General features: G+C 37.8%; 1 protein-coding gene across 7 annotated transcripts in view; it reads right to left on the reverse strand.

The window, feature by feature from the left end:
* The window catches only part of RYR2 (ryanodine receptor 2), a 756,727-nt gene that overhangs the window by 84,642 nt on the left and 659,783 nt on the right, over nt 1-12,302 (reverse strand). For 4 of the 7 annotated variants that reach the window (XM_032312094.1, XM_032312091.1, XM_032312093.1 and 1 more), the window contains one exon: nt 11,059-11,082. The exons of the other annotated variants lie outside the window; for them this stretch is intronic. In XM_032312094.1, coding sequence (XP_032167985.1) covers nt 11,059-11,082 — 24 coding nt within the window. The remainder of the gene's footprint in view (nt 1-11,058; nt 11,083-12,302) is intronic. 7 annotated transcript variants of the gene reach the window in all.

Below are 12,302 nucleotides of genomic sequence, written 5' to 3' on the forward strand. Positions count from 1 at the left end.
GTACTGGCTTATCAGGATGGATTTTCTCAATTGTAATTGTTTGATTAGTCCAAAGCCTGTATCACAGTTTCGAAGTACTGTATTTCGTCATTGAAACTTGCACTTTCTGAATTATACGTTTGTGCATGAGTTTGTTACGTTTCAATCATCTCCCATGCCATGGCCATAACTTGATACTGCTCAGCAAATGGCTCGAGTTGCAAGGTATCACTAAATGACAGGAAAACATTCACAGAGACGTGTTGGAGTTTAAGCAAAATTGAAAGCTGATATGAATCAAAAGGTAGGCTTCAACGAAGTAGTGGACTCATGACACAGATCTGCCCAGTCACCCCCCAAGAATAAAAGAAGCAATGTGCCTTTATATTTTGTATTCTCGGGTGGTAACAAACGATACTGCATGGGGCTGCCCGTGCAAATGGCTGGGGTTTGTTCTTTTCCACTTAAACTACCACTGAAAACATAAAGAAGAAAATAAAAATAAAATATAAAGGCACAGCAAATTCAAGACTGGTAGGATCATTCACTTGAGCTATCCAGTTCACTGGAGAATTGAGACGGAACTAAGCAGTACAAGTTGCAAAATGAAAGTTGCATAGAGCCCTAGGACAGCGAGTCCATCAAATGGCGTGGTAGAGAAGCTTAGTCAATGGGACATGAAACAGTCAATTAGTATCATGTCCATAAACACAACGGCCAAAACATATATGACCTAAGAGCAGGAAGAGCGGCAGCAGAAGGAGCCAGAGGGACAGCTTTGCTGCCATAAACTTTCCATCCAAAGTACGGAAAATAGACACAGGAAGATGGAAGAGGTTTAAAAAATGAAGGCTTGCTAGTTACAGAATATGAAAAAGAAAGTAAACTAAAAGGGGGAGGGGGAAGAAATGGGCTCAAACAAATGAAAAAAGAAACCTTCAAATCAAAAGCAACCAACACAGACATTTATGCTGTTACCAGAGAGTTCTCGCCGAGGCTGGCAAATTTGTTTCTTAAATCTTTGATAATATCGTGCTGCGAAAACAAAATTGATCAGGGTTTTTTTTCACACTATAGTTAGAGCTCCTGTGGTTAAAGTTTTATTTTTTTTTCTTAAATTATGTGATAGGTCTAAATGGAAGCAGAGAAAAGAAAAAAAAAAGGCAGCTTTGCTTTGTTGTAGCCATGCTAACATCTAAAAGGTTTGCCTTCATGTTTAAACCTCTTCCTGCAGCGTCAAGAACAAAACGAAAACAAAACCACACGGACACACAAAACCATACTGTCATTACAACACAGTTTCAGAAAAACTGAAAGAAGACCCTTTCGCCTGCTCTTCAGGTGTGCTTTCGAACTGGTCAGCAACATTTGATCCCTCCTTTTAGACCCAACAATCTTTCACTTTCCTCCCGTGGCCAGAGCTACAAACGAACTCGGCACTCCCGCTTCGTAACCAAATTCCTCTCGTGGAAAACGTTTTCAGGAAGACAGAGATTAAAAAAAAAAAAAACAAAAAACTATTGGCTAAGGAAACACCCTCTCATTTTCATCAACTGAAGAGGCAAGGGAGTTGGAAAGATTGATTCTTCTTTTGACCCAATAGAACATATGAAGATAGTCCTCGGGAAACCCAGAGAAGAAGACAGATAGCAGCATGCCATATACTTGTGAGGCAAAAAACAAACAGACCACAAACCCTTTGCCATTTGTGCTTCAAAAGTAGGTGGGCCAGCTCAGAAATCTGCTAGAACAACTTGCACAGGACATTCTAGACCCCACTATCCTCTTCAGTAACTGAAATCATGCCTGATGGGTAAATGTCAGGAAGATGGAAAGACAGGGTGTCAAATTGTCTCCTTTAAAAAATAAACTCCCTGGGCAAAGATCACCCTCATTTTTCTCACTAATAATAAATACTTCAGGGGAGATGATGGGATTCGTCTGAAAAAAAAAATTGAGCTAAAAAAGATAACTGATCTAGAAGCAGGAACCCCATACTTCATAAAGAGGGATCAGGTCGACCTCTTGGTTGAATTTCTTCTTTGTCATACTGAGTTGGAAGCTTTCTCCTCAGAAGATATTTAATATTATTTCTTTCTGGTATTTTGTCCTTCGAGAAGTGCTTCTGGGCATGCAATTCAATCTCGCTATTGGAGATTTTATCACATTGTAATAAAATAAAACCTTGAAAGCTAAACCAGAAAATTTACAGACAATAAAATGATGAATTATGTGGAAAGAAAGAAAATTCTTTAATTTCCAATTTACTGCAGATTAGCTTTTCTAAGAAAACTGAAGAGAGATATTTTTAAAGTATTTTACCTGGGGAAATAGCACTTTGGAAGGACCTTTTTAAAGCATTTTAAAGCAGGGTTTCTGCCCCATCCCAGATTCTACCTAAAGTGCCAAAGGGTCTTAAATATACCTCTACTTGAAGTTCAGTCTTTCAATGACTCTAAGGTTACAAAAAAGGTTGGGGTGGGGGAAGGAGCTCCATAATTTCAATTTTCTCTTAGGCAAAAAGTTCTGATCACCAAGAACAACCAGGGAAGATCAGCTGTTTTCCTTATAACACTGTTACAAGTCTTTTCCAGGTCAGTGGTGGTAATAAATCAGACCTAGGATCAAATTCCAGACACCGAATAGGAGGTATACACATCATGACTGCTTTTAGTATGAGTGAAGTTAGTAGTCAAATTGCTAATATTCTTTCATTTTTTTTCCCCAGGGTGCCTCATGTTTAGCGTTGGATGGGGGGAGGGGCGGCAAGGCAGTAGAAGACCTGAAGAAAAAAAAATCAGTTCTTCAACAATTTGTTTTGTATGAGGAAAAATACTGAAATTAAAAAATATATATATATACAATTGCCCATCCTTGATGGAGAAAATAGTTTATCCCTACAATGGAGATGAACGATATTTTAAACAAGAGCAGCTTTTTTGACAGCAAAACTTGTACCCTGTTTCTGTTGGACCCTCCTCAGTGACGTGGGCGTTTGGGGCAGCTGGTGCCTCACAGCTCACTCTGTGCCCAACACCGCATGAGCCCAGTGGGCTTGCTGCTTTCCCTTGAGTTTCCAAGCCTTCAGCAACTGCTGAAAAGGTTGTCATAATGTTTTTCTCTTCTGCTGCGTGTGGAAGCTACCTGTAAGTGAACAGAAATCTCCAGCAACCGGACTCTTTTTAAAATACTTTCCAGGGCGCCTGGGTGGCTCAGTGGGTTAAGCCGCTGCCTTCGGCTCAGGTCATGATCTCAGGGTCCTGGGATCGAGTCCCGCATCGGGCTCTCTGCTCAGCAGGGAGCCTGCTTCCCTTCCTCTCTCTCTGCCTGCCTCTCCATCTACTTGTGATTTCTCTCTGTCAAATAAATAAATAAAATCTTAAAAAAAAAAAAAAAAAAAAAAAAAAAAAAAAAAAAATAAAATACTTTCCATAATTTCTTAGTAAGTTGATCTTAAATATCCTTCTGATTTGGCATCTTAGATGTAGTTATTACCTACAAGGTAATGTTGAGTCTTGACATTGTAAGAAAGAAAATGGAAATGTAGGAGATTTGATTGGATAGCTAGGAGGACAAAAGCGAATGGCAGTGAAATGGTACTAATAATTTGGTCAGACTAAGGGAAAACAAAAATACAGACAAGAGACATATTGTCCATTTCAATTAATTTTGTTTGGTATTCTAGTTTCTGATACTGTAGATTGGTCACATTCATAAAGAATGGACCAGGAGTGCTAGGAAAACTTTTAAGATTATAACTTTGTTTAAAAATAGATGGTCCCTCAAATTCATAAATTTTTTTGAAGATTAAATGAATGTATACAGAGTTTTCTACAAGTAAGTCACCATGAGGACAGTGTCTTCAGAGGTTTTGTTTGCTTGTTTTAACCACAAGTATATATCCAGTAAAGTTCCTTGCACAAAACTGGTGTCCAAGAAAACTTGATGAATGAATAACAGAACTAAATAATGTGATATCATGTAGTATGTACAATGAATCTGAAATTACAAATGTTATCTTTTCATTTGAAGAGCTACAAAGCTACTAAAGTGAGAAACATCTAGTTTGTTTTTGGTACATGGTCAGAGTCAAGAATTATACACATGTGAACAATAGTTCTCAAACTGTTCACTTTTAAAGCTCAATTAGTTTACTCTCTGTATCTTGATTACCCATTGTCTTTGTTGCTGAATACTGAATAGTATAATCTCCCAGACTTCTATTTTTCAATAGGATAGGCATAGTTTCTAGCTCTTGTTCTTTAACAACAACAACAACAACAACAACAACAACAAAAACCCACAAAAAAACAAGAAAGAAAGAAAGAGAGAGAGAGAAAAGAAGGGAGGGAGGGAAGAAAGGAAATACATTTTTACCCAAAGCAAACTTTGGTTCAGTCCCGAAGTTTAACTAATAGACAACAATCAGAGAGGACGAAAATTCTAATGCAGAAAAGTACAGTCCAGTTAATGTGTTGGAGGCTCTGAAGTTTGGATGTCCTGTGTAGTGTGACTTTGGCTTACTTATTCATCATTTATACTTCCACGCTTGTTAACATATTGTTTCCCTTGGATTCACCATATTTAGACTAATTAGCACTATGCTGAAACAATAAAACCTAGCTGCGTTCAAATGATTTTCTATTTCAGGGTTCTGTTGACAAAATTTATACTCTATCACGAAAAGCTTCGCAAACAAGCTATAAAGTAGGAGAGGGAAAATGAGCAACTATCAAATCAGAAGGTATCAAATTAGCAAAGTTACACCAAGTTATCATCGGAGGGAATGGGGTTTATTCTGAGCACAAAGGTGATTTAGAACAGCTTTCATTTACCTATTTGTTTGTTTAAGTCTTAAAAACACTGAACACTGCCTTGAATACAGAAAGAAAATGCTACTAGCACAGCCCGACAGAAGAATAAGAACAATAAGGTTGATGACTCTACTAATATGAAGGTATAGTTGGATCAGGAAGGTGCCAAAATGTTGGAATAATTTATGGAAAAAAAAGAAGTTAGAATAAATTTTACCATAGAGCGGATCATGACAAGTCATTATGTGGATTTTGAGTCCTCTCAATACTAGCTGTTTCAGTGCTTAAAATTTTAAGTTTTCACACACGATTACTGGTCCTACCGCAGAGCGACCCTCAAGAAACAGCTGCGTGAGCTCTTTAAGTACTCAATACAGTCTCCAATTCCCGCCAATTTCCGGCTCGGCTCAGAGAGGGAGTTTTCTGGAGACTGTCTTATGGGAACATAGTGTTTTCATTCTTCCAGATTCCTGGTACTTATCCTCTGCTCAGCCATCCTCAGATGTCACCTGGATATCTGGACTTTATCAAGAAATTCTCAATTATTACCTCTACTGAACTACAACAGGCTATAGGACATGTTGTCCTCCTCACAGAGATCCTCAGGAATTTCTGTATCTTCCAAACAAGAAGACTGTGTTTATTTCACTGACAGAGCAAACTGAAATTTGTGTGACTTGATGCTCACTCCTAGAAAGCTTGGGATCGGTCGTGCTGACAAATCCCCACTAATTAGCAAGAGTCTAAGGCACTGGTTTCATTCTTGGAAGGCTCCAGTTGGTGTCCCCAAACCCCCCTCATCCCTCAACATTTTTCCTTCTATATCTTACTGTATCATGTATAATTGTGTAATACTTTAAACACCAAACTACGAAAAGGTAGAGATACATATGTATGTACAGAAGCTAGGCTAGTGTCTACAAAGCATTTTTATTGTGACTCTACTAGTGTAAATAAAATGAAGTTTATTTCCCTTTTCACTCTTCCACAAAAGATTGGAAGAAAAAAATACCCAAAATGTCCATGCTTCTATTAATATTTATGCATTTAGGAGCATTAAGAAATTGCCCTGAAAAATAAAAAGAACTTACTCGTGAACAGCGAATTAGACACTTTTAAAGGCGAGCATGACCCCTAAGAACATCCAGGTCAAAGCTTTTAGTTCAAAGAAGAAAAAAACCAAGGCACAGAATAATTTAAATGTGACCCACTCAAGGCCACCTAGTCAGCACCCGAATGAGAGCCCAGGTCTCTTGCCCTGTGTAGTTCTGTGTTCACTGTCTCGTGAAAGTTTTCCTAAGGGATTTGCTGGCTTGATTTTAGTAGGAAGGTAAAATTGATTAAAAGTAATAATAATAGTAAATACCTAGAGAGCTTGTTATAGACAGCCAATGCTCTGAGTGTATTATACATATTAACTAATCTAATCTTCACCATATGAAATATATACTATAATTATTAGCTCCATTTTATAAATAGGAAAATTGAGGCTTGAGGTCACACAGGTAGGTGGTGGAGCTGGGATTCAAACATAGGTGGTTCGTTCAAATATCTATGCTCTGAATGATTCTGCTGTATCCCATCTGTTATACATATAATGCAGTCAAGCATTATGGGATGAATTATTGTCAACTGAGATTATTTTATTTTTTTTTAAGATTTTATTTATTTATTTGACAGAGATCACAAGTAGGCAGAGAGGCAGGCAAAAAGGGGTGGGGGATGCAGGATCCCCACTGAGCAGAGAGCCTGATGTGGGGCTTGATCCAAGGACCCTGAGATCATGACCTGAGCCGAAGGCAGAGGCTTAACCCACTGAGTCACCCAGGTGCCCGAGATTATTTTTTAAATAATAGTATACAATGTTCTACTATCATGTGCCTGAGAAATGCATAACTAGATGTTCAGGTGTACGTTCTATACAGTTTGCTATTTATGTGCATGCAGCCAATATGCATGAATTACCATACATGATCTAGGGGACTGTGCTTTCTGGGAATTTTCCTCATGCCAAGACCAGGACTCCATCACACCCGACATGCCCTTTCTCTCCAACACTTGGCAACTTGCCTTTCTCAGAGTAGGGTTATAAAAGTTGGCTCCTATCATCTCTACCACCCACTTAGGAGGCTCCACATGCAGAGACTGCAGTACCTGAACTCTGGGTAGGCTGGACCCAAGCTGCCTTTGGTTTCCCCAGGAGGTGCACGGAAAATCTGCTTAACAACAGGAAGTATGAAGAAACTAAGTCCCTCTGACCAGAGAAAGAAAGGAGGTGGGACAGAACCAGTGCTCATCCTTCTTCCCTAGGAGGCACTGTTCCCGGATGCATACATGTGGTTTTTCTAGGGCCGTCTGACACGATGTTGAACAGGCATGGTCAGCTCAAGAACGCACCACCTTGTATTTGCTCTCCCTCCTTCCTTAGATAATCTGCTCTCTTTTTCCCCGTCACTCTTACTCTTCCGGGATTGTATCAGCGCCTAAACCCCAATAAAGGGTTAGCACAGAATCTCTTTGCTCTATTTTCTAAGGAACCTGGGCTAAGACATGAGGGTATTACTTGAGGCTGATAATTTCAGTATCTAAGAATGCAGTTAGCAGCTTTCGGCAAGAGGTATGAGAACAGTGGCCATCAAAATTCCTTCTCCCTCCCCCTCTATCATTCAACAGTAGCATAACAACTCAGCACTTTCGACCCAATTTTGGATACCACAGTGTTTCTGTAAGAGAAACTAAGCAACTATTAAGTGTACCTGATAAAAGGAATCATTGCTTCAATGTTCTACATTCAAAGCTGTATCTTTTATTTATTTTTATATAAACTGGTTGTCTTTGGTAAGATTCAGGGAGCCCTTCTCGTTTAAACTGCTTTGCTCCCATGAACAGAACTAAATAAACCCATTCAAAGATCAAATTACACAGCTGGTGGAGACAGTACATCTTACAGCAAATTCGTTGCCGCAGCATTGCCGAGGAATGGAGTTCTGTTCAAAACTGGACCACTGGAGGGGCCAGACAAAGGTGGTTTTGTCATTGGGTAGAGCTATATAACCTCAGACCTTAACGCACTGGGGCCTAAATCGATTCTTCCATATTTGGTGATGCATATTTTGGAATACGAGCTGGTATTGGTCTGAATACTTTAGCAGGTATGATGTCATTTCAGTTATGCCTGAGGCCCATCTGGGAGAGAATATAAGTTGGTTTCCTAAGTCTTTTATTACAGAATGTCAACACTGCCATAGGCATATTTAGTATTTAAGACACAAGTTATTCTCTTTAATCATCAGTACAGAATAACAAGAACTCAGGGACGCAGCAGAGAACTCCTCTGTGAATTAGAAATTGGGCATTTGCCAAAGGATGATGCAACTTGCCTAATATTTAAGAAAGATGGTCTAGAAGGCAAGTCAGTATCCCATTCCTCTGGTTTATTTAAGCTCCACTGTTATTAATTTTGGTTTTTATTAAGAAATAAATCTATATTATAGTACCATCATAGTCCACAGAAATGCTTCCATAGAATTAGCATTTAATGCCACACACTCACTGGGGAATGTTTGTGCGTATTTTGCAAAAATCATAGTTTAAAAATGTGGTTTGTTCTGGTACCAAATCTCTTTGTGAATTTAAGTGAGAAAAACCCACGCTGCTCAGAAAAGTGAAGTTTTTTGACTTGCAACATTATCAATTTGTTGTTCTTATTCTTTGCTTTGGCTTATAAAAATTCAAAGCTGAACAATGCACTCAACTGTAGTAATGAACATTTTGAGTCACTGCTAAGATATTTCTTCCCTTTCAGTTACTCCTAGCCTCTTTATAAGATTTAACAGTCCTTTTTGTAGTTTTAGTATTGATGTAGTCCCAAATCTAAAAAAGTTATATATACGTAACTAAATAAGCAATAAGGTTTTTAAATAAATAGCTGTAGAGAGCATTTACATATATTATTGATGAAGCAGGGAATTAAATTATCACATTAAATCTCTTTGCAAGTTTTAGCAGAATCCCATCAGTAAAACATAGATGTGAGGGAAATAAGAAAAGAGCTAGCAAATACTCAGCATTTTAGTCCCCACATCCTGTGTTTCATGTTCCTTAAGCTTTGTTTCTTCCCTCAAGGATCTTATAATGCCCCTTTTTAAAAAATGCCCCTTTTTAAAAATGCCCCTTTAATTGTCACTGAATACTTACAGATAAAGAATTTAAGCAGAAAGTACAGCAACTATTAATAATCAGTAGTTATGGGAATAAAATTCAATTATCACATGCTTTATGTTATCCTGAAATTTCTTTAACATAATTTAAGAATTCTTGAAACTGTCAGATAGCCTCTCAGATCTATTTTACCTTAGATGAAAAATTCCACTATGAGACTATCTCTAAATGATACTAAACAACCAGACACTTCAACTAAAATGTCTGGTATGTTACTCAATTTATAGAGAAAGTAATAATCCAGTTGTCTGGTCAAATTTTCGGCGGCTTTGTTGGTATCACAGAGTCAACCTCAGACAAGAGTATCTTCACAGGCGAGCACCTGCACATCTCAGTTTCTCAACTTGGTTTCAATTTCCATTGCTTACTCACTGATCAAATAGTTTGTGGAAAGTAGCATGCTACACAAATTAGGCATACATAGTAAGTCATAGTCCCAAATCACATGGCAATTCAGTAAAATATCTGGTTAAGAAGTACAAATTCCCCTCTCTCGTCTACGGTGTTATGCCCACAAGTAGCGATCATAAGAAACTTCAAAATCCTGTTTCATGGGGGATGGTTATACTTGCTGGTTTCTAGTCTCATTGCCAGGCTTCACACTACTGTGTGAATGTCTTGCCCACCATTCTGAACCTGGGACATGCAGCCTGTTTTCTCAGGTCAGGCTCCATATCCTCACCTGATTTCTTGACTTCACTCTGACATGAATCCTAGATGCTAAAAGCTGATTCCATTAGCCATTCCTAGACTTCTTTCTGAATTGGGAACTTCTCTAATGTCACCAAATTTGACCCTATTTACCAAACTGGATTTGCTTTTTAGATTCCCCTGAAACTACATTCCTCTTTCTGAGGAAGATGGCTTTCTTAACCAGCAATGCCTTCTGATTCTGACCTTCCTTATCTACCCTTACCCCACAGATATCAATATATGCTTGGGGAACAAATTTTGGTGCCAGGACATCAAATCATTGGCTACTGTCAGGAGGTCCCTTCATATTTTTAACCCTCCATAATCCAAATTCTATTTGAGATAATTAGTGATAAAGGCATAAATATCAACTTAGTATCACATTCATTATTACCTATGATTTAAGCCCAGAAAATATTATTGTCATGTCTATTATATGCCATTAACTATTATACCCATCTACTAGAGCTATAAGCTGATAGCTGTATGAATTCAAATTTTTAAATTTGTAAGAATAATATATTCCTCCAAAATATAAGACTAAGTTAAAATATTATCATTTGTTTCTTCTAAATAGATTCTTCATGACATTCTAAATTCAGTTTAACAGCACTTTTTTTTTTTTTTTTTTTTTTAAACTAAAGCCATGATGGATATTTTTCTCCCCTGGGATGTTCCGGTCAATTTTCCTATGAATTAGTCTCATGAAAATAAAATGTAAGCTTAACAGGGTTCCTATCAAAGAAAAAAAAATTTTTGATGCTCAAAAAAATGTTTTTTTCTTTTAGCAAATATTCCAAGCACTTCACTATTCAAAATATATTAAGAGATAGAAATAATCATCAAGTTCTTCTGTAATGAAATGCTGACATCAACAACATCGTGGAATATCATCTCTAATTACTAAATGGAGATATTACTAACACAAAGGGAAAACAGACTTCTTCCCAATCTCACTAGTGATGCCATTTATAGGTCTTTTTTCGAGTAACAAGACTTGTATTTTATAAGCATCAAGAGGGGATGAGGCCAGAATGCGGTCCTGAAAGGTCCCAAGCTAAGAGTTAGTCAGCTAAAGGTCTGGCCCCTTTTTACCTGAACACAGCATGCGGCCCAGAGTTCACACGTAGGATGAAATTTCAAATTATGAGTTATTTAAACTCCAAGAAGAATAAACCTGTGTCAAGGAAGGGGTACTGAAGAGACCAATTGCATGGGAGCTACAAACTCGTAGAAAGATTGCAAGACCTTTTATTACAAAAGAATCCAAGATGTTGGGTCTAACAAAGGTAAATGTCACAAGAAACCAAAACTCAGACCCGGACAAATACACACATATATATAGTTTTACCTTGCTGCGTTGGGATCCTGTGGCCTTAAGGAAGGATGAGGACAAGAAGCAAAATAGCAATAAACAATTGCTCGGAAGACAACTGGTAGACCATAAATGGTGTGCACTTCAGAAAACACAGTATTACTTGCTGCTCAGAGCTCATTCTAATTTACCTCAGTTTCTTATCAATAAAGACGGACTTGAGAATAGGACACACATACATTAGAAAAGATTATAGTGTCACATAGGAAATTAATCTTACGGCTTTTTTTTTCCTCAGCAATAAGCATGGGTTGTTCTCAGACTAGCTTTTACACTTTCTACGCATTGATTTCAATGCTGCAGAGATGCCACATCAAATTGGTCCTGGAAGGGGCCCTACTCTATGTCCCCCCTCAACCTGTACCTTTCAGTGGGACCACTGTCATTAAGGACTGACTGCTAGTTACTAATAGATTTCCAGACCTCTAGCTCAAAATCCAGATATACATAATAGAAAAAAAAAAGTATCTATTTCTTTCCACTTCTTTTTGAAAATTCTTAAAAAAAAAAAAAAAAGAAAAGAAAAGAAATGGAGAAAGGTGGCAGTTAGCAACAACTCTTTTCTTCATAGAAAGCAAAAGTAAAATCTAAACAAATGGGGTCAAATAATAGTTCCTTTCCTTCTGGCTAATTAGCATAGAGCAGTCTTTCTAATTTTCTGGATATTTAGGAGCTGAGAACATCTGTAACAATCGTACAATAGAACACAGTCCTAGAAATATATGCACTCCTACCTCATGCAAGCAAATTGGCATAGTGTGTCGCCGTCTGTACATATGTACAGGGAATGAGTGACATATTTGGGTTGAATTCAAAAGAGGCCAGATCTCTAAGACTTTTTCAATTCAGAAGAAAAACAGCCAACCAAGGGTTTAATTAAAACCTCGATGTCATGTTGCTGTTCAGTAAGTATTTTCCTTATATGTCCACTAGAAATTTCAGATCACGACGTTCACTGAGATGATTACAGTCTGAAGCACTCATCTCTGAGAGTTCTCAGGGACACTCATTCTGCACATATGGGTTTTATTTGATTATTTCATTAGTCTACGTTCCTTGGTCTTAACTTTAGCAAATGTGAGGACTCAGATTTGTCCATCCAGCTTCTGACATGCAGTTCCTTGACACAATAAGCTGCGATAAGCCATGAAGCAAGAAACATAAATGTCAGTTATAAGCTATGAAACAATGTTCCAAAGTAGAAAAGAAGACAAATCTAG

Source organism: Mustela erminea, chromosome 14 (assembly GCF_009829155.1).
Source record: "Mustela erminea isolate mMusErm1 chromosome 14, mMusErm1.Pri, whole genome shotgun sequence".
NCBI lineage: Eukaryota > Metazoa > Chordata > Mammalia > Carnivora > Mustelidae > Mustela > Mustela erminea.